This window comes from Pezoporus occidentalis, unplaced genomic scaffold, assembly GCF_034315485.1.
Source record: "Pezoporus occidentalis ecotype Australia unplaced genomic scaffold, CSIRO_AGI_Poc_V1 ctg46, whole genome shotgun sequence".
Taxonomy (NCBI): Eukaryota; Metazoa; Chordata; class Aves; order Psittaciformes; family Psittacidae; genus Pezoporus; species Pezoporus occidentalis.
In genome coordinates this window covers 8,874,357-8,896,432 of record NW_026915791.1, presented here as the reverse complement: position 1 = coordinate 8,896,432, position 22,076 = coordinate 8,874,357, and the positions used below count along the sequence as shown (strand labels likewise).

The 22,076-nt window shown below is 43.3% G+C and overlaps 1 protein-coding gene across 2 annotated transcripts; it reads left to right on the top strand.

Moving 5' to 3' along the window:
- The first annotated feature begins 1,125 nt into the window (after nt 1–1,125).
- Nucleotides 1,126–21,628, top strand: ALKBH3 (alkB homolog 3, alpha-ketoglutarate dependent dioxygenase). Of its 2 annotated transcripts, XM_062635964.1 has the most exons (9): nt 1,127–1,264; nt 3,394–3,506; nt 4,584–4,618; nt 5,566–5,613; nt 7,693–7,796; nt 8,993–9,081; nt 10,832–11,041; nt 18,640–18,738; nt 19,227–21,628. In XM_062635964.1, the coding sequence occupies exons 1-9, from the start codon at nt 1,189–1,191 to the stop codon at nt 19,317–19,319; spliced, it is 867 nt and encodes a 288-aa protein (XP_062491948.1). In that variant the 5' UTR covers nt 1,127–1,188; the 3' UTR covers nt 19,320–21,628. The 2 variants fall into 2 exon arrangements, with proteins under 2 accessions (XP_062491949.1, XP_062491948.1); XM_062635965.1 differs by lacking the exons at nt 18,640–18,738; nt 19,227–21,628 and adding an exon at nt 13,851–14,707 and having other exon boundaries at nt 1,126–1,264.
- Nucleotides 21,629–22,076: the final 448 nt, after the last annotated feature.

Here is a 22,076-nt window from a genome sequence, read left to right as displayed (position 1 = left end):
AGACGGGGAGAGACTTTTTAGTGGGGCCTGTTGTGATAGGATGAGGTGTGATGGTTCTGAACTACAAGAGGGAAGATTCAGGCTGCGAGCCTATAAGGATGCTGGGGAGGGACTGTTCATTAGGGACTGTAGTGATAGGACAAGGGGTAATGGGTTAAGACAGGGGAAATTTAGACTGGATATAAGAAGTTCTTTACTGTGAGGTTGGTGAGGCACTGGAATGGGTTGCCCAGGGAAGCTGTGAATGCTCCATCCCTGGTGGTGTTCGAGGCCAGGTTGGATGGAGCCTTGGGTGACATGGTTTAGTGTGAGGTGTCCCTGCCCATAGTAGGGGGGTTGGAACTGGATGATCTTCAGGTCCTTTCCAACCCAAACCCATTCTATGGTTCTATGTGAGGAAGAAATTCTTTACAATGAGGGTGATAAAACACTCGCCCAGGTTGCCCAGAGGTGGATGCCTCATCCCTGGCGGTGTTCACGGCCAGGCTGGATGTGGTTCTGAGCAACCTGCTCTAGTGGAAGGTGTCCCTGCTCGTTGCAAGTGGGTTGGAACTGAATGAGCTTTAAGGTCCCTTCCACCGCAAACCATTCCATGATTCTCTTACCTTTCGTATGGCTGAGCTTCGCAAAATTGCTTTGGCCATCCTGATCGCTCTGAAGCTGTCACTCCTCTGATCCGGGTGGTCCATGTCCGGGCCTTCTCCCTTTGCTCGAGGTCTGTGAGCTTTTAGGGAAGCGCTGTTGTTCCTCGCTACATTCAGGTCTACAATTACTGACTTTTCACTCCCTTGCTTGGGAATAAGGGGAAGGAGTTCCACAGCGTGTCTGCTCCTGCTGTAGAAGGGGTTCAGCACCGGGCCACGGCTAATTCTAGTTTCCCTTTACAAATGCATACTGCTGCTTTCCGCTCAAGGGGAAATAGGGGTGTAATTTACACAGTTAAAAGCAGCCTCCTCCCGCGACGTGCCGCGTTTTGCCAGAAAACCTTGAATTTCAACTGCAGAGACACCCGTGTGTGGGGCCGGTCCTGCCGCTGCCGCTCAGCGCCACCGGCTGAAGGCCCGCACCGGGCCCCCCTCAGCCGGGCCCCGCGGTTCTTTGGTCCCTCAGCCGGCAGCGGAACCCCCGGCGCGGGCTGCGGGTCCGGCGGAGCGGGCGGGCGCTGCACCGGGGCGCTGAGGCAGCGCCATGGCGGAGAGGCGGCAGCGGGCCCGTGTGCAGGGCGGCTGGGCCGGCGCCGCTGCGGGCAAGGCCCGGAGCGCGGGTAGGGAGCAGAGCGGCACCGGGCTGTGGTGAGCGGGGCCCGGACTCGGTGCCGTTCGCTGTAGCCGGTGCAGCGGCGAAGCGGGTCCGGCCTGCAGGGAAGCGCTGGGGTTGCGGTGTGGGCCGGGGCGGAAAGTAACCGGTGAAGGCGAAAAAGCCTCTACAAGGGCGGGTGGAAGCTTGGGTCGCTTTGTTCGCCGAGCAGAACAGCGGCGTGGTTCGTGTGTGCGAGTGCGGGGTAGGGAGCTCTGGAGGTGTCTGACCGCGGTGTCATGGGGCAGGAGGCCCGGCTCGCTGAGGCAGCTGATGGTCAGGGGTTCAGACACAGCGTTTAAGTGATTTATTTTGCTGGAGGAATCAGGGTTGTGTTGGAAGGGACCTTAAAGCTCACCCAGTTCCAACCCCTGCCACGGGCAGGGACACCTTCCACTAGAGCAGCTTGCTCCAAGCCCCTGTGTCCAACCTGGCCTTGAACACTGCCAGGGATGGGGCAGCCACAGCTTCTCTGGGCACCCTGTGCCAGCGCCTCAGCACCCTCACAGGGAAGAGCTTCTGCCTAAGAGCTCATCTCAGTCTCCCCTCTGGCAGGTTCAAGCCATTCCCCTTGGCCTGTCCCTACAGGCCCTTGTCCAAAGCCCCTCTCCAGGTTTCCTGCAGCCCCTTCAGGCACTGGAGCTGCTCTAAGGTCTCCCCTTCAGGAGCCTTCTCTTCTCCAGGCTGACCCAGCCCAGCTCTCTGAGCCTGGCTCCAGAGCAGAGCTGCTCCAGCAGGGACTGGTTTGGTTTGTGAATGTGATCAAACCACCCTGTGCCACTTCCCAGACTACAGTACCCAGTAAACCTCCCATTTCTCTGCAGACTGAGCTGGATTTTTTTAACCCTGAAAAAAGTCATTTTGCCTCGTACAGGTAGCCTGTGAGCTTTCTGTCACACGTGTGTGTTTCATTCCACCTGTTCCTAGGGGAATTTATTAAAATCATTTTTCCTATCTTTTGAAGTATGCAGAGTAAAGAATTTTACTTCAGGGTCATTTTTAAGCCTGTTTTTATAGAATCATAGAATGGTTTGGGTTGGAAAGGACCTTAAGATCATCCAGTCCCAACCCCCTGCCATGGGCAGGGACAGCTCACACTAAACCATGGCACCCAAGGCTCTGTCCAACCTGGCCTTGAACACTGCCAGGGATGGAGCATTCACAGCTTCCCTGGGCAACCCATTCCAGTGCCTCAGCGCCCTCACAGTAAAGAACTTCTTCCTTATATCCAATCTAAACTTCCCCTGTTTAAGTTTGAACCCGTTACCCCTTGTCCTATCATTACAGTCCCTAATGAAGAGTCCCTCCCCAGCATCCCTATAGGCCCCCTTCATACACTGGAAGGCTGCTGTGAGGTCTCCACACAGCCTTCTCTTCTCCAGGCTGAACATCCCCAACTTTCTCAGCCTATCTTCATACAGGAGGTGCTCCAGTCCCCTGATCATCCTCGTGGCCTCTTCTGGACTTGTTCCAGCAGTTCCATGTTATGTTGAGGACACCAGAACTGCACCCAATACTCCAAGAGCAGAGTAGAGGGGCAGGATCACCTCCTTCGACCTGCCTGGTCGTGCTCCTTTTGATGCAGCCCAGCTGTAGGGCCTTGCACTTGGCATAGTTGTGTGTAAATAAAACACATAAAATGATCTGCCTGAGTTGCTTTTCCATACTTTCTCCCTAGTTTCAAAATCTTGTAACAAGCTTTTTTCTCAGAGAAAGGCCTTTTTGTTACCTATAGAAACATCAAAAATACCCATAGAGGGTTTAGCTGCTTGGAAAGATTTCTGCTGGCTTGTGATAGGTGTTCATGGTAGAACTGGAACTTTCTAGGTGCATCCTTTCTGATAAGATGATGATTTCATTTTTGCTTATAAATAACATATATGTATAATATATATTTCTATTTCTATATACATTAAACTTCCAGTTTCTGTGCAGCTTTAATTTCTACATAATGTGGTTTTGGCTGTGACCGAAGTCTCTGCCAAGCAGAGAATACTTCAGAGAATGATTCCACAAGTTCTTCCAAACTGTAGTTTTTTTGTATGGTGGAATTCTGTTTCATGGGATCCTCTTGTTTCATTTTCCTCTCCTCTTTAGCATCCAAGGTACCTGTGGCCAGCAACCTTGCCCCTGCAGACACCAGACCAGCATGGGTGAGGAAAGATCAGCCTCGCACTCAGAAGCAGTTTGTATTTGAAAAGCCATCAGAGGTAAGAAGTACATCATAATGGTCAAAAGCTCATCTTTATTTAAGTACAAATGATAGGAATCATCACACTTTGAGGTTATAATTTCATGTTTAAAAGCTATTTAAAAGCTCAGCTGAGCTCAGCTTTGAGTTTCTACCAAGCAGTTTGCAACTGCCTTACATATATGCAAACAGAAAGTTACATCCCCTTGTTTTAGCCTCAGACTTTGTTTTCATTATGTATCTCTTCATAACTACTGTTTTTCAGAGAGCCAAAAGAATATGTTATCCTAAATATTCAGGATGATGCAAGGATTTGAACTCCTCTTTGTTTTTTTTCCCTCAGTTGGGATATCTGTCTTATTTGTTACAGGGGAGGAGCATGGGGTTTGTTTTATAGACACAGTGTTTGAAAGGCTGTCTTCTTGGCCTGGAAGGATTATAGATGGTCTGAGAAGATTCTCTCTTCCCTGTGGCAGAGCTTTGGTGTCTGTGTAGTTCTGTATTTTGACCCTCTTGCTTGCTTGACTCAGAAGCTCGTGCATTTCAGCACTGAGCTCAGAGAAGAGAAGTGTAAATCCCTAAAACAACCAGAATGATAATCCAGGCTGGATTAAACTGCTGTGCTTGGTTTTTGTTCTAACAAAACCCAGCTATCTCAACCTGTGCAGACAAGTGTCAGCTCTTGATGTCTGCTCTGTCATGCATTTTGCTCATTGTCTGAGGCCTGGGATTTGTTTATCCCTCCTATAATTGCTCTAGGTTTTTACTTCCAAATGTAAGGATAAGATTTTTGGGGGTTATAGTTGATAAATGGCAAGTATTGTAATGATCCAAGTAACTCAGAAATTAATGTCCTTTAGGGGGCAGTTGATTGTTAAAAATCACTGCAGGAATAGCTGCCTTTAGGAGTTTCTGGGGCATAGAGGGAGTCATTGAGACATGACTGCTTACCAAGTGTCCAGAGGTATGTTTTTCTCGACATACCAGTATAAAGCTATATCGAGTCACTAGAAATGGCAAATAGTTCTGTTTGACTAGAGCATGCCAGGTACTTTAATGTTTAATATTCACCATCTATTGTCTTGTTCCCTTTCAGGTAGAGCGCAGAGTTCCTGAAGCAGGTGTGATAGAGTGAGTATGCTGCTGACTTAACTGGCCTTTTGTTGGTTTTCTATCTTGTGAATTAGTGGGAATCTACTGGAGAAGAATTCCTTCTCTACTTAACCACTGCCATGCCTTTGGAAGAAATGCCAGTGGGTAATGCGGACTTTCAGCCCTTTTATCCTGAACTGAGTTTGTAATAAGGAGAGTCCAAGTCTCCATAAATGAGTTTTTATAGATTTAATGTCGCTTTATAAGCCAGAAAAAACCCCACACAATTGGACATTCTGGATCAACAGAGCTGCAAATATGTCTCTTTTGGTTGGCAGTATATATTTTCATAGAACAGTCCCTGTGTAAGTTATGCTGGAGATTACTGTTATCCAGGAATACAGCTGGTATGGCAACTCAAGCAGCACTTCCTTTGAAGGTTTGGAAAAGTAGCTGCTAGTAAGTGTCATAGTGAAGCTATTCATAGATCACTTACCCTTTGTGTTGAAACGGGGATCATCTCAGAATAGCTTTGTCATGAAGTGTGACAGTGTGGTGGTGTATGGTTAAGTTACAGACTTTGGAAATGAAATTTGCCTCAATTTGATTATGTTTAGGTAGAGTTCTCTTACTCACTGTGACTACAAACACAAACATAGTGGTCAGGGTGCAGTCTTGTATGGTTGTCTCCTTTAGATTCCCTGTGGCATCCCTCATTTACTTGTCTCTAGCACCTTAAAACTGTGTATTGAGCCTTTAGTGAAATGACATTGGGAGGCAGGATATACACACAAACTCATTTGCTTCCTCAACACCCCCTTTGCTGCATTACTCTGACCCTTTCCCTTTCTTCTCTCCCCTCCCCTCCTGTCCTCAGAAAATTTTCCATAGGCCAGGCTTACAGCAATTCTAGCCCATGCTGCTCGGTGTAAGGTGATTTCTTATTGTCAGTTCATCTAATGTCTCTTTCCTTTCTACATCCTCAGCAAGGCTGGTGTGTATGAGCTCAGCAAAGTACCCACTGGCATTTCTAGGTAAGTGGGCGAAACTTGGTTGCTATTGCAGGAGGATGTGGTGATACTCAGCTTTCTGAAGCCTACTCTGTAGAGTGTTTTGACTCCAGCAGGTGCACATTGCCCTTCCTGTGTGTATTCTGTTTAGACTCCTTCTGGAATTACTTTGAGTATGAGCTTAGCATTCAGGTTGTACTGCATCTAGTGTTCTTGTCCAGAATAATGAGAAGGAGCTCTGTCCATGTTTTAATTCAGAGTAAGTTGCTGCTTGAAATTAGGATCAGAGTTTCTGTATTAGCAAGTGCCTGATGTCTGTGTTGTTTTGTTAAGAGATACCAAAATCTTTTAGCTATAAATTGAACTTGTTTTAAATTAATCTAACAAAAGCGTTTAATTTCAGGCAGATTTGGTAACTTTAGGGTTGTCTCTTTTGCTTGCATGCTATGCCTTAATTATTTCAGCTTCAGAACACTTCAAAACAAAACCTACTTGTTCTGTGATTCCTCCTAACTAAAATGCACTTTATTTTACGCTGACTTAGCTGCAATATCAGTATTAATCCTTTTCTCCTGAATTTGATGGATTTTATTAATAGTGGAAAAAACACCAAGGATATAGTAACTTTTTGTGCAATTGTTTCAAAGCTTTCATCTTCATTTCTTCTCAAGCTGCAAATAAACTTTTATACCAGTTGGAAAAGTAAAAGCTTTGACCAGTTGGGAAGAGAAAGATCTAGAGCCAGCTGGGTTATTCTGTCATTTCTGGAGTTTGTTTTCATAATATATTGTTGGAATATATACATTTCTGGAAAGTTAATAATGATTTTAGTACTTTTAGTATGTATCCTTACTGTAGTGTCTTTGAAGCATTGAATACATGTGAGAGTAAACTCCTGTCAGTGCCATTCCTACTCTGCAGCCAACCACAGTGGCTGGAATTCTTGAGTGCTGCGGTTAGTATAGCCAAAATACACATATGAAAATGTAAAAATAAGGGAGGTTAAGTACTCCAAGGTTCTTGTGCTTGGAAAAGAGAGAGTAGGATGGCAGTAGTGAGTAGCACGGAGATGGTGAATAAAGGGCAATTATTTACTTATGTTGCTCTGTAGTACCATAATCAGGGCTATCTGATTATCTCTTCATCAGGGACTGTAGTGATAGGATAAGGGGCAATAGGTTCAAGTTTTAACAGAGGAGGTTTAGGTTAGATCTTAGGCACAAGTTCTTCCCTGTGAGGGTGCTGAGGTGCTGGCACAGGTTAGGGTTAAGGTTAGGGTTCTCTGTTAGGGGTATTTCCAGCTAAGTGACCCTGATCAGAGGGCTGGAGCATCTCTCCTATAGAGACAGGCTGAGAGAGCTGGGCTGGTTCAGCCTGGACAAGAGAAGGCTCCTTAAGGGGAGACCTTAGAGCAGCTCCAGTGCCTAAAGGGGCTGCAGGAAACCTGGAGAGGGGCTTTGGACAAGGGCCTGTAGGGACAGGCCAAGGGGAATGGCTTGAACCTGCCAGAGGGGAGACTGAGATGAGCTCTTAGGCAGAAGCTCTTCTCTATGAGGGTGCTGAGGTGCTGGCACAGGGTGCCCAGAGAAGCTGTGGCTGCCCCATCCCTGGCAGTGTTCAAGGCCAGCCTGGATGGGGCTTGGAGCAAGCTGCTCTAGTGTGAGGTGTCCTGCCCATGGCAAGGGGTTGGAACTGGATGATCTTAAGGTCCTTTCCAACCCAAACCGTTCTGTGATTCTATGATTCCAATTTATCAGATGTGAAGTAAATAACAAGCAGAAGAAAGCCATTTTTCACACAGTATATGGCTGATTGTGAGACTCGTAGTCTGTTGGTGGTGTCATAGGTTTTTATATGTTTTAAAAAGCGATTAGAAGTGTTTGGTGAGGGGAAGAGTCATCGGGAGCTCCTGCTACTGTCTGTTCTTTACTTCATACCTGGTTTTGGCTGTGGTCAGAAATAGATACTGGGCTTTGCCTTTTCATCTGATGCATTGCAGCCATTCTTGGCTCCTTTGGGGGTCCTGGAAAACAGAATATGTTATCAAAGCATCTCTATAAGTGTATATTCCTTCCATCTTTTCTTTATCTTTTTCTTCCTTAGGATTCATTTGATTCCTGGCTTTATTGACTCAGAACAAGCAGATTGGATGTTTGAACAGCTCCTCCAAGACATACCCTGGGGTCAGCGAACTCATATCAGACAGGGTAAGGAGTGTGTAGACCAACTTTTCAGGTCATTCCAGGTCACTTCCATACCAAAATCCATGCATTATTTATCACTGATTTTCGGTTCACATATTACCACTCCTACACATTTCCTTCTAGGTTTTTGATGTGCATCTGAGGAGTACTGCTGCTTATTTTTCATTCTTGGCACCATGTTGCTATTGCCAATTAAATAAGATCTTTCCAAATTAAAATTACCTGTCTTAAAAATATTTGCATTTTACTGCCTCCCCTGTCGTCTCCAGTTCTTTTTCCCACTCCTTTTTCAGATGAAGCCAGTACTCTTCATCCCGTCTTACTGTCTCACAGTGATGTTGCAAAAACTATGTTCTTTGAGGTTTCTGTCACCAGGAATAGTTTTTGCCTCTCTCACTTAAAATCCCAGCAGAGCAGGTTTCTTTTCCCTTGTCTTTGCTTATTAGGTACAGTATGCAGGAAGGGAAGAGGCTGCTATTCTGGATTTGTTCACTAAGGGGCACCTGTTACAGCTAAATTTCTCTTCAGTCAGGAAAGGATGTAAGGTAATGTATCAGAGTAGTTAGTGGACAAGGCTGGGAAATGTCTTCAACATCTGTATTTACATCAATAAAGGTACCATATAATAGAGAATATTACCTGTGAAGCATGAGAAATAGCTACCAAGATAGTCTTTTCATAAGTTGAAAGTACTTTTAACTTGGTTTCTATTACACAGCAGAGCACACACATATATTGGGTCTACAAGGATGTCGGGGAGGGACTCTTCATTAGGGATTGTAGCGATAAGACTAGGGGTGATGGGTTTAAACTGAAACAGGGGAAGTTCAGGTTAAATACAAGGAAGAAGTTCTTTACTGTCATGGTGGTGAGGCACTGGAATGGGTTGCCCAGGAGGCTCCATCCCTGGCAGTGTTCAAGGCCAGGTTGGATGGGGCCTTGGGTGACATGGTCTGGAGTGAGGTGTCCCTGCACATGGCAGGGGGGTTGGAACCTGGTGATCTTAAGGTTCTTTCCAACCCAAACCATTCTATGATTCTATGATTTGACAAAATATTACTTGTCCAACCTTGCTGCATTCCGCTTCTGTAATACCCATTGGTGCTGCAGTCCTTCCAACTTCATCTTTTCATCATCTTTCAGTTTTCAAGCCTTTTGATAAGGCAACTGAGAAAGTTTTCCTGTTTTTCATTGTTCAGATGTATCTTTTGAGGAACCAAGGCTTACCTCCTGGTATGGGGAACTTCCTTACACGTACTCGAGGATAACAATGCAGCCAAACCCAAATGTATGTATATATTTACAGTTTTCTTCTGTTATTATCTACAGAGAAATCCTTTCCAAAGATTTAGACACAAAAATTCCCTCTATCTTCTATTTTTATCTGGAGTATTAGCATTTCATTTGTAATCAGTAACAGATTCTAGTGGACCGTGGACAACTTCATAAAACAAGTGTTAATGAGTGGATTGCCTGAGAATGACATGATTTAGTTGCTCAACATTGGCAAAAGGAAGTTATCTGTCTGGAGTTTAAAGTTTTGTTTTGAGTTATTGTAGCTTTGGAGAAAACTCCAAATTGTTCTGTGTGACCTGTTCAATGCACATTTGTAAGGGAGAGCTTCTGCCTAAGAGCTCATCTCAATCTCACCTCTGGCAGGTTAAAGCCATTCCCCTTGTCCTCTCCCTACAGGCCCTTGTCCAAAGCCCTTCTCCAGATCTTCTGTAGCCCCTTTAGGCACTGGAGCTGCTCTAAGGTCTCCCCTTAAGGAGTTGTCTCTTCTCCAGGCCAAACCAGCCCAGCTCTCTGAGCCTGTCTTCGTAGGAGAGGCGCTCCAGCCCTCTGATCAGGGTCACTTACCTAGAAATACCCCTAACAGAGAAAGATAGTGTGTTGAGGCTCCTGCAGTGTATCCAATAGGTTATAAACCCTTTAAACAATGGGTAAGCATGGTAAGAAGGTGGTGCAGACTCAACTATTAGAGGTGGATACTAGGATATAGTTCCTGCTGCTTGTTCCTTCTTCTGCCTGTGAAGCACTGGGAGATTTGGAATCAGTTCTTTATCCTCTCTTGATCATTTTTTTTTTGCTTATATAACAGACAAAACTTCTGGCCTACATTGGCTTTGGCTTTTCTTCTTTTATAGGTACTTATGTAGTACTTAAATGCAGTCTGACAGAGGAAAGTCGTGATGTAGATTTGTAACATTAAATAGTGATTCACTGCACTTGACTTGCACAGGAATGTGCAGAGCTGCTGGGGGCCATGGGCACAGCAAGATGTTAACAGAGGGAAGGATGAAATCCTGGACTTGTGACACTGCTTTTGAGAAAACCACTGAATGTCAAAGTCTAAACCCCAAGAGGTGATGAGTTGGGCTCAAGAAGCAACAGAGTGGGGACAGAGGGCTATGCTGTGACAGTGTTAGGCAAAGAAGCAACAGAGTGGGGACAGAGGGCTGTGCTGTGACAGTGTTAGGCAAACTGTTGACTCTTGTTCTGTGACAACACATGCAGCAATTGAGATCATTTAGTCACTGATTGCAACTTTCTGGATGATCTGTGACTTATCAGCAATGGCCAGGTAACTCAGATGTTATCAGCCCCCTGTGTTAAACTCCTGTAGCTTGGCCAGAAGGGTAAAAAGCCAGGTATGCGTAGGAGAGTTGCACACTTTTTGTGTTAGTTAAGGACTCCCAATGTTTATCCATGCTCAGTTCAAGCAGATTTTACTCTATGGACTTTCTCACCTATCAGTTAATTGGAGTGGCTGGCTGCATTACTACAAATGGCAGACTGGCTTCACAGCTTTAAGAGATGATGTAGGATTGAGTGATAGGTAACATGCATGTTTTACAGAAAAACCCATTCTTCAACTTTACTGAAAATGTAATCAGAATTATTCGGGGGCACTTGTTTGGTTTCAAGTCTGTTGTGATTAAAGTACAGTATATTTTGTTTTCCCCTTATGTTCTTACGTTGCCTGCTGAGGGCCTCCTTTCTTTGTATTTACCCTACTCCTGCTGTGCTGATTACAGTGGCATCCTCTGCTGACCATGCTAAAGGAGCGTATTGAAGAGTTCACTGGCTACACTTTCAACTCTCTTCTCTGCAACCTCTACAGAAATGAGAAGGACAGCGTAGACTGGCACAGTGATGATGAGCCATCACTAGGAAAAAATCCTGTCATTGCCTCACTTAGCTTTGGTGCTACCCGGACCTTTGAGATGAGGAAGAAACCCTCCCCTGTGAGTGTTCATTATCACATTGAGAGAGCAATATAGTTACTAAATATGTTTAGTATTTTCACCCTGGTTAGATAACTTAATTACTAAAAGTGTTTAATAGTAGTTAATAAAAGCACAACTGGTGAAGTTCTGTGGACTAAACATAGGCATCAGAAATCTATTGCATGGAATGTGATGTCTTGAGGAGGATGGGAATGGGACCACTCTAATAATGTGCAGTGAAATCGCAAGCTGGGCACTCTTCTGCCCAAATAAGGGCCTTTTGCATTACTTAAAATGCAATCAGTGATGATAGAAGGGGACTTTCACTGTGTAAATGAACCAAAGAGTTGATACCATTTTCTTCATCACTGTGTAATGCATAGTGTAGGTGGGATGAAAAGTAGCTCTGACTGCTCTTGTAAGTAAAAATCCTCTTAATAATATTTGCATTTTGGCTTGTGTGTGTTCAGATTGAGAGTGAGTGAAGGAAAGAGCATGTTTCTTTTCCCTAGAATATGGAGAATACAGAGAAATTGTCTGAGCAGCCAGGGATCAGGTTAGGAAGGTTAAGGCCCTGACAGAATTAAAGCTGGCCAGGGACAGTAAGGGCAATAAGAAAAGTTGCCATAAGTACATCCAGGATAAAAGAAAGTCTAGGGAAAATGTGGGCCCAATGTTGGGGCAGTCCCATGCACAACTGCAGTCTGAGCAGAGACTGGATTAAGAGCATCCCTGAGGAGAAGGACTTGGTCGTGCCAGTTGATGAGAAGCTCAACATGATTCAGCAGTGAGTGCTTGCAACCCAGAAAGCCAACCTTATCCTGGGCTGCATCAAAAGGACTGTCAGCGGTAGGTGGAGGGAGTTGCTTCTCCCCCTTGGCTGCATTCTAGTAAGACACTCCCCGCCCCCCCCAGTCCTCTGTCCAGCTGTGTGGCAACAGCACAAGTTGTGGAGCTGTTGGAGGAAATCCAGAAGAGGTCATGGAGATGCTGCATGGGCTGGAGCAGCTCTGCTCTGGAGCCAGGCTGAGAGCTGGAGAAGAGAAGGCTCCTGAAGGGGAGACCTTAGAGCAGCTCCAGTGCCTAAAGGGGTGGACAAGAAATCTGGGGAGGGGCTTCTTGTAGGAGCAAGTAGTGACAGGACAAGGGGGAATGGCTTTAAACTGACAGAGGGGAGATTTAGATAACTGTCGCATCCTACTTCACAGACTAAACAGATCTTTACTTTGATAAAGAGGCATGTGTAGAGTATTCTTCCAGGAATTACTTGCCAATTCAATAGAGAATACTCTTTCTAGATAAAATGCTGTGTTTGGGAATGCTGTGTTTACAAATCAACTAAAAACTTAGATTTTGCAATTGGTATTTATCCAAGTAAAGGCATCAAATCACACATTCATGGGTTGTGAATACAGGCCTCAGTTTAGGGTATCCTGCTTCAGGTGTCTTTTCTGCATATGTAGGCTTTGAGAATGTTGGGAAGAAGTTTGCTGTCTGCTTATAGTGCTATTTATTCTGAGTAAGTAATGCAGAAAGATGATGATTATCAGCCTATTGCATAAATGTATGATGACAAACTGAAGTCTGCCCCTCCAGAGTCACCTTGGTCAGCTAGTTGTGAACAGAAAAGGTCAGAATTTGATCCAGAAAACAAATAATCTGTATTTTTTACCACTTCTCTAAGTTGTAAATTACGTTGTCTGAAGTGAATTTAATCCCTGAGCATGAGATCACATAACCAGTGCATTATGTCAGTGGGCATCAGTGCATTATGTCACTGGGCAAAGCATGAGTAAGTATGCTGTGATGATAACACAATGTCAGCTGGAAAGCTCAGTTCCTCTGGGAAACTGTAATTGCTGCTTAGATTAACCTCTAGAAGTACATGTGTTCCCCTTCGATTTATCAGGATCAAAGCCACCTAGGTTTCTACATAAACTTTGCAGTTTCCCTCTTAAAAATCAAACCCAGTTCTTCAGCAAGGTGTCTTTTTGTTCTGTTTTCTATTTTCTGTAAAGACACCACTATGAGCAAAGGGGGAAATTCAGTCTGTGCCATTCATAACTCGCTGCCTTCTTTGATCTGTACAGCATGATTTCTTCCCTTTTCTTCCCAAGATTGATGATTTTCCATTGATGTATCCTTCAAGCTCTCCTCATTTTATTTCTTCAGTGCCTCTGACCTGATCTTTCTGCATCTTCCTACCTATGAAGTGTATTCTTTTTGCAAATGTGATATACTTGTTCCTAAGGTATGATCCCCATGTGCAGGGTGATCTTTGAATAAATCGCCATTAACTGCATCTTGTGCCTGAGGGAATTCATACTCACTGTTCACATGGCACACATTGTGTCTTCTTTGCAGAGTCCCAAAGCCTGCAATTTTCAGAGAGCATCCTATGGCACTCCATGCTTTGCCAAGTGGGAGTTACAAGAGACTCTGATGGAAATTACAACCTTTCAGGCCATACCACCAAAGAAGTGATTTTCATACTCTATTGTAATGTAGCATTCTCCCTTTTATTAAGAGAGAGTTCAACATAGATATTTGATCATGACTTTGTTCAAAAGCAAGTTAGAGGAAGAGGAATGTACTCTAGGGAAAAGGGATTTGCATTAACAGTCATCACAGGCAGCCAGGCTCTCCCTGGTTTGTAATCTGCCTGTATCAGTCCATCGGGTTTTCCACAGTTAGTTTTCACTAAGGAGGAAAAAAGAAAAAAATCCTTATGCTCCCAAAATTAAACCTTTTTGAGGGCCAACATTCTAGTATTTCAAATTCTAGAGTTTCAAAGGCCTTAATTTTCCTCTGTTCATGTGCTTTTAAGTGTTTTGAGATGAAAGATGGAAAGATACAGTGAAAATACAAGATGAAAAATACTATGATAGAAGCTCACTGTGAATAAATGCTACTGGAAGAAAAGAGAACTAAAGTGGCTGCCTGTATGTGATCACGTACTGGGTACAAAACAGTATGTGCCACAAGTCAGGTAATGCCTTGTAGGGCTATTGAAGAGCACCAGATCAGAGTGTTCAGAGACTTCTTGTCATGTTGCAATTATTTTCCATATTGTATCTTGAACTTATTAGAGAATAAAATCCTCTTTCTCTAACTGCAAAGACAATCAGTACTATTGATTGCTTGGTTTTTGTTAGTTAAGTGCCACTGGGTTTGTTCAATGGTGAGGGGAAGGAAAGGTTCAGTTCTTTGTTTTTCTTTTTGGTGAGTGCTGTACTGGATGAATGTTCATCATATAGTAGGTGGTAAATGCATATAGAGATGTACGCAACCTATTTGAATCTGCATCAAAAAGCATCCCTTGTGAATAAGTAGAAATAATTCTTACTCAGATCTCAGCCTTATCTGTGTGAAACAAGCTACAAGTATATTTTGGGAGTTAAAATCCCCACTGGAATTAAGGAGATTTCATGGAAATGAACATGATACCAGAAACTTTACCCCCTGGTGTTGTTCTTTTTGAGCATTCTTTTTTCTACATACTGCCTTTTCTGTTTATTTGGAGCAGTTGTGTGGTTGTAGCTGATGTTTTGCCTTTGCTTTAAATGGTTTCAAGGGATTTTTGGATGCTTGCTTGGTAGATCCAAGCCTTCAGTGAAGTTATCTGGTTCCTTTTATTTTCCGCTTCTAGTAAATTACTTAAACTTTTTATTGCCTCCTTGTTTCCTCCCCCCCCCCCCCCCCCCCCCCCCCCCCAAATCACTGTAGCTCCTGCCTACACTGAAACCAAAAGATGAATGCTTTGGTTTAAAGATGTGATTCATACACAATCCACACTCAGTGTATTGGTTTAATCAATAAGTCCTCTCTCTTGTGCTTGCCCGCAGCATGTGTCACCACTGCATCGTGACCTTGTCCTGTTCTTCACTCGGCCTCAGGTCCCATGTCCCACTCATACATGACTTAGTTGTCCTACTCTACAGGTATTGATTTCACTTAGATGAGAAGTTGGGTCTTTAGGATACAGTCTCACTGCCATTTGTAGTATTACTTACTCTGCTCAACTCAAACAATGCCAGGTTATCTCATGAGGTCTTTCTGGAAGCTGAGTCTGAAATGTTAGTTCAGGATGAAGGATGATATTTAGTGTCTCACTAAGCTCCCACATCCCACTGGGAGTTGCTCTCTAACAGAGGTCTAGATATATGTAAGGACACCATAAGGTGTAGTTGTGCAATGAGGTGCTGTGTGAACTGTGGAAGGAGTTAGGAAGCCAGCTGTCAGGTTGCCCTTCTTCCATCTGTAACCAAGGAAACTGGTGAGTGCTGGGAAGGGAGGGAGCTTCACAAGTGTGTTAGATAATAACAGGATGTTCATGATGTTCTAAGAATCAGCCTTCAGATGGGTCTGTCCTTCAAATGAAACACTAAACCACTCTGTCCATGAGTAGCTGTTTTAGCAGAAGTTAAAGATCTCTCAGTACTTTTGCGAACAGCAGAAAAATAACCCTTTGTGTCCCAACAGGCCTAATTTAAGATGAACATGGGAATATATGGAGCACAGTAGAAACAGAGGCCTGGATCAGGATTAAAGTTTCAGGTTGGCATTCAGGAGACTTGCAGACAGCAGTGGCTGCAGAGGAGGAGGCGTTTTACACCAATATTGGCAGGACTTGAGCAGTTATAGACAAGCAGAGAGGAAGATGTGAATGCTTTAGAGCTGGCTTGCAGGCTGCTAGGTCAGCTGCAGAAAGGCTGGGGGAGTTTAAAGATAGTCCTGTGTAGGCAGGGAAGTGGATTACATAGGGAAAGGGCAATATAACTGATAATCATTCTTACAGAATCTGTAAAGAGCTGCAGTGAGGATTTCATCAGAGGCAGTGAGAATAAACAGGTAAAAATGCAGAAGTACTGATTGATGAGACCACTTTGTTGTGGAGTAGGGTGTTCCCACAGCTGGGGGTAGAGGAATAAACTGGAAAAGAGGGATACAAGCAGAAAGGAAGTCTGAAAAATAGATTAGAAGTTTAGTAAGGGGAATTTTCTTGGTAATAGGTAAAGCAGAAGACTGGGAGCCAGCATTCTCCATGAAGGCAGCTGACTTTAGCCTTTGAAACTTAATTTTGCATCATTTGCATGTATAACCTCATTATTATTTATACATTCTTCTACAGGATGTTTCTGTTTACTTTTCCTTATAATAACACTATCCAGAGCCCACTTCCTGCTGCTATCTCAATACACTTGCCTGAGATCTAAGAAACAAACTTAGGTGATGGATATGGATTTATACTAGATATTTTCTCTTTCTTAACCTTCTTGATTTTGATACCATGTTAAGAAAAATTAACCTTGATGGGATCCAGGAATACTTACAGATTTTATATTAACAGCTTCCCATCAACTAATGCTGACCTTTCCTCACTTATTTAATGTAGCTACTTGAATTAAGCATAAAAAAGAAGTTTTAACCAGTGTACTTGGGTAGTGTAAAGTTTGGATTGTATTTGATGTGCAACTCAAGATTCTCATGTACTAAGAAGCAGAACAGTTGCTTTACTAGACCTGTTCCTGGAAGCATCTGGTTTTGTAATACATATATAGAGTTATGAATTGACCATGTAAAAGTTACCTGATGCATTTCTTTCAGTGGTTGTTATCAATATTTAAAGAAAAAAAGGTATTTTCTTCTTTAGATGTCAAGAATAAATTTCCTTCATAAACTTCTTGATGTCTCAAACTCAGCTGAGCTTTCTGTCTGTCTGACATCAGCTCTAGAGATAAGAGTTCTGGAATGAGATTGGATGGACAGTATTAGTAACAACATCTAAGACAAGAAAACCTGTTTGTCTGACTTTGCCAACTCTGCAAAACCAACTGATACCAAAATCTCTTCTTCTAAGTAAAACTAAGCTCAGAGATGTCACGTTTAAACCAGAAGGTAACTGGTTTTCCATACTGACTTTCTAAGACAATAGGATGCTTTCTCCTACATCATTTATCCTTTTTAATCAAGATGAGCAAGAGATAAAAATAAGTCCATTCTTCATCCACAAACTGGAATGATGTAATCCTGTGAAATAGGAAACAGCCATGCAATGGTATTACTCTGCCTTTCATCACCAGTCATGTTTATAATGCCTATTTTTGAGGGTTTTTTCCTTGTTTCCTCTGAAGTTTAAGAAAACATTTTTGGCATTCTACCTTACATTTCATAGAGCAACATAAATTGCTAATAATTCTAGGAGCTTAAAAGTATGTTTTGCGTTGTCCTTACAAAGAATATCTATTACAGGTGGTTCTGAGTGCCTCCAGGACTCCCTGATTCCAAAGGCTTAGTGAGTTTTGTCACTGGTACAGCCCTGAGCCCTTGGCTATCCCCAGGAAATGCACAAATACTGAATCGCCAGCCAGTGCTGCCAGTACTGCACCAGCAGTATTGAATAGCCTTGCTCTGTCACACTGTGACTTGTAGTCCCAGATGTGAACAGAAAGGGTAATAGTGTAAAAAAAGAGTGAATTACATCAAGTGATGCTTTGTATTATCAGGAATTGGTTTGATCCCAACTGAGCTCTTTTGCATTTCGAAGGATTCACAGTCATCTTTCTATCTGAGTCTCGTATATGCACACACTCTCCCAGTTCTGAAAATCATAGAATCATAGAATGATTTGGGTTGGAAAGGACCTTAAGATCATAAAGTTCCAACCCCCTGCCATGGGCAGGGACACCTCACACTAAACCATGTCACCCAAGGCTCTGTCAAACCTGGCCTTGAACACCGCCAGGGATGGAGCATTCACAACTTCTTTGGGCAACCCATTCCAGTGCCTCACCACCCTCACAGTAAAGAACTTCTTCCTTATATCTAACCTGAACTTCCTCTGTTTCAGTTTGAACCTGTTATCCCTTGCCCTATCCCTACAGTTTGTTTTAAGTCCAGGACATAATTTGCCCAGTAATTGATACTTTACCTCATTATTTTGAGCTTCTCAGCAAGCCATGAGCTATAAAAAAGACAAACCTGCATGAAGTTTGGCCACTGCACAGTTAAACTTAGCTAACTTAGTTAAATAGTGTTTGTGCTTTGAAAGAGTTGTGCTTCATCTGAAGACTTAACAAGTTCGCCATTTGTCTTCTATTTGAGCAGTCTGTTTTGTTCAGTGGTGATACAGTTTAAGACAACTTGTTATACAAGGAAGAGGAGATTTCTTTGGATAGGAAAAGTTCTTCATCTAACAGATGATAATAACAGGTAATGTCCAAACCAAGACAAATTCCTAACAGGAGGAAGATGTGTATTTTTGACAAAGTAGTAAACTCTTGGAATCAGGGTGGCGATTGCAGAATGATGTCTCCACACACAACTGTTTATTTCAGGAGTGGATGTTTCCAAAAGGTTTGCAGCCTTTGCACTGGATGTAGGAACTTGTTGTTGAACTTAACCTATATTTTACAGGTAGTGAGTTGCAATGGCTTATTTCATCCTTGAAATGATCAGCTCCTGAACTCTGTGGAATATGGTGACAGAGGTTTAGACTTCTTGAAAGAGGTCTCTTTCCTCTTCTCCCATCACAGCTTTGTAAGCTCTGCTATAGAGGGCTGGTTTTCTACCAAATGCACTTGCTTGCTTCTTCAGTGTCTAATGTTTCTCTTTAGGAAGAGAATGGAGACTATACTTATGTAGAAAGACTAAAAATCCCACTTGATCATGGGACTCTGCTGATGATGGAAGGAGCTACCCAAGAGGACTGGCAGGTAAGAACTCCTTTACTTGCAATGCAGTTTTCTCAATACGCGTGAGGCACTCCCATAGAGGTATGGGACATTCTGCTTCCAGTGACACAGTTGTTTCCCAGCCCATTAATACTTCTTTCAGAGCACCCACATAAACAGTGGGTTCTCTTTCAAGTCCTAAGTGATGTAATGGGAGTCAGCAGCTCAGAAGTTCCAGCATTGAAGTTCAGCAATGAAGGTTGCAGTCTGCTGCTGGAAAGAGCAAAATCACTTCAGGAACTTGGAATATAGAAAAGTTGCAACTTAATTTAACAAGTCTACAATAATCTATAAGGATCTTTTGTCTTCAGTGGCTCTGAGCAGTCAGAACATGAGGCTTTTGCTTTACTGAAATGTTAATAAAAAGCCATCACAAGAAATGAAGGGTTTTTACCTGCTTTGATTACGTGTATTTTAAATACACAAGCTCATGATTTGTTTGTTTGTTTTTCCCTAATCTCACTTCACAGCATCGGGTGCCTAAGGAATATCATTCTAGAGATGCAAGGATCAACTTGACCTTTAGGATCATTTATCCAGAACCTAATGGGGTTTGGACATGAAGAGACACTTTGGGCATTGTTGGATATAAACCCATAGCAGAGCCAGGACATCACATTGCTACAGACTTAAAGGAAGCCTTACAGGAGCAGAGTTCTTTGCAATATCTGATGGGGAGAAGAAATGGTATTGTGAAGATGTGTGACAATCAAAAGCTGCCTGTGTTATGTGGACAGTGCTGTTTTGTTTTCAGAAGTGACAGGATATTAAATCACAGGCTTTAAGTTCATTCGCAATAATCATTCTTAAAAGAACACAAAGCTCATGAAAGATCTGAGAGGTACCAACTGGAGCAGAAAGGTTCAGTGAGCAATTTTGCACCTTCTCTTGTCTTCCCTTTACCCCAGCTAGTAATCTGTGTTCTAAGTAACAACAAGACAGGATTCTTTTATGTAAAGCCAGCTGTATGTGCCGTGTGTACAGAAATAAGAAAGCTGTATTACACATTTCACCAAGGGGTAGGGTGTTGCTTTGTAGGTTACAAAGTCTTTTCCAGTGAAGCAATCAGTTTCATTATTTATATGACTACTTGAATTATAGTGGTATCTAGTGGAACAGAGGCTCAAGGCTCCCTTCTGTTGTGCACTCTGTGGTCAGGCTTTACTGTAAACTTGTCCAGGTAGACAAAACAAAGGCAAACAATGGAGGCACCTTAGCCATGAGCCTTATCAGCAGGTTAAAGTTGCCCATAGCCTGAGCATTAACAGTTCTCCTCCATCCCTGCTGGCTTAAAACTGCTACCTCTGTGCCACAGGCAGGAAAAGAGACACAAAGACATGAAAAACATCACTTACAGAATTTGCTAATCAATTCTTAGCTTCTTTTCTGGTTTTATTTATAGCACAGGTAAGTTGTAGCTTCCAGTGATTTCAGGTGGGACAGGAAATGTCAGCGTCTCTAAAAATTAGTCTTGTGCTGCCAGATTTGATACCCAGAAGAACTGGTCTGAAGATTTGGGCCCAGATTATTGTCATCACCATGTAAGTCACTTGCAAAGCTACACTGAGTATAGTAGCATCAGGTGCAGCACTCACTCTGGTGCTGCTGCTCTTAGGTTAATGCATATTGCATTAAAGAATATTACTTGGAGTGTTACCTGTCAAACCTCTGCTGTTACAGAGAAGCAGGCAGCAGCTCAGGCCTGATTCTAGGTTGACTTGCTGGAGTTAGTTGACCTGCCCTAGATAAGTCTCACCAGTGAGTTGATGACTGCTCTACAGATGTTAAGTCAGTTATGTTGCTTACATGGTGAAGTTCTCACTGCAGCTAAGTGGTATCCACTGTACTGGATCAAAATGTAGGTTTGGTATGGCTTCATTTTCTGCCTGAAGCAGGATCTAAGCACGGGTCAATACTCTGTGCCGTGTTAAAACATTGTCCCTCATCAGTGCAAGAATAAGTTGGTGTGTAGAAAATGTCTGTATTTCCTTAACCAGCATTTGCTGTAGTTTAAAATTGTGGTTTGCTGAGAGCAGCCAAGTTATCAATACTTAGTTATGCCTTTGTTTTAATGTTATTGATGACCTAAAGGACAGGGTGATGAGACATTTCAATCCCTGTGCTCTGAAATTGGCCAGAATCATTTTCTTTGTGTATCAAAAGACTCCAGAAGCAGCTTCTCTGCCTAAAGCACCATGCAGCTTTTGAAACAGTTTATTCTAAAATGAATGAATGATATTAGAAGGCCTACTTTGTTATCTGGGAATGTCTTCACTTTCATCCCAGTTTGTATAGAAATATGGTTTTGGACTATATGTAATGTTAATTCCTTGCTTTTTAAGCTAAGATGTGGACTCTGTGGTGTATCTCCTGAGAACTGGTGTTGAAGGAGGCAGATGCTTCTTCCACATTTACCTTCTTTGAGTAGCTGGAGTTTTGTGTGCATTCATGCATGTGTGCCTAGGTCTGGCAGTCCTGACAGCGTCCTTGTCCATAACCAAGGGACAGTGCTAATTTCTCCAGGTATTCTGACAAGGTAACACTTTACCCTTTATGGGTTCATGCAATCTACATTTATTTACACTGTATTAAGAGCAGTCATGCTGCAAGAATGAGCAAGAGATGGGGACTAGATGGAAACTTTAAAGCCCCAAACCTCAACTGCAACTCGATTGAATTCATTGGAGCTACCTCACTTAACGGGGTGGTATGGCCCTGGAGGCTGATACTGTTGCAGAAGAGCAGTGTTTCATTTAACTTTCTCAGTTTCAGTGTAGAATGTTAGCAAATTGTGGTTTAGTTGCTTTACTTCCTGTGATGTGGGAGAAGACCAAGGTTTCCTCCCCAGTAATAAAGTGATTTGTAAGAGAAATGCTATATCCCATGGAGCTCTCTTGGGTGATACCTGCTGCTGCTGGTGTCTGCTGTGTTCTGCTCGCTTGTGTGTCAACTGTGCTGCTGCTTATATCCAAATCTGGTTGACAGTGGGGAGAAGGGACTTGGCATCCTTCCTCCCCCTGTCCTGGGTGCAAGGGGAACAGTTGGCCTAGAGGTCAAGTTTCTTTGTCAGCTGGGAACTTGTGGGTCCTTCCTTCCTCCCCCCCCCACCTCCTCCCAAAAAAGCTGCCTAGCCAGGGAGCAGTGGATTGCAACCTCCTGCCTGCCGGAACAGAGGAAATGGCTTAGAGCAGAGGAGAGATTCCAGCCCACATCTCCCCAGGACATCTTTCTGCAGGGACAGTTTCCCTTTAGGTAGAAGGATCCTGAATGCTGCAAGTGCTTTGAGAGGTCTCATAATGGATGTGTGCAAAAGTGAGATT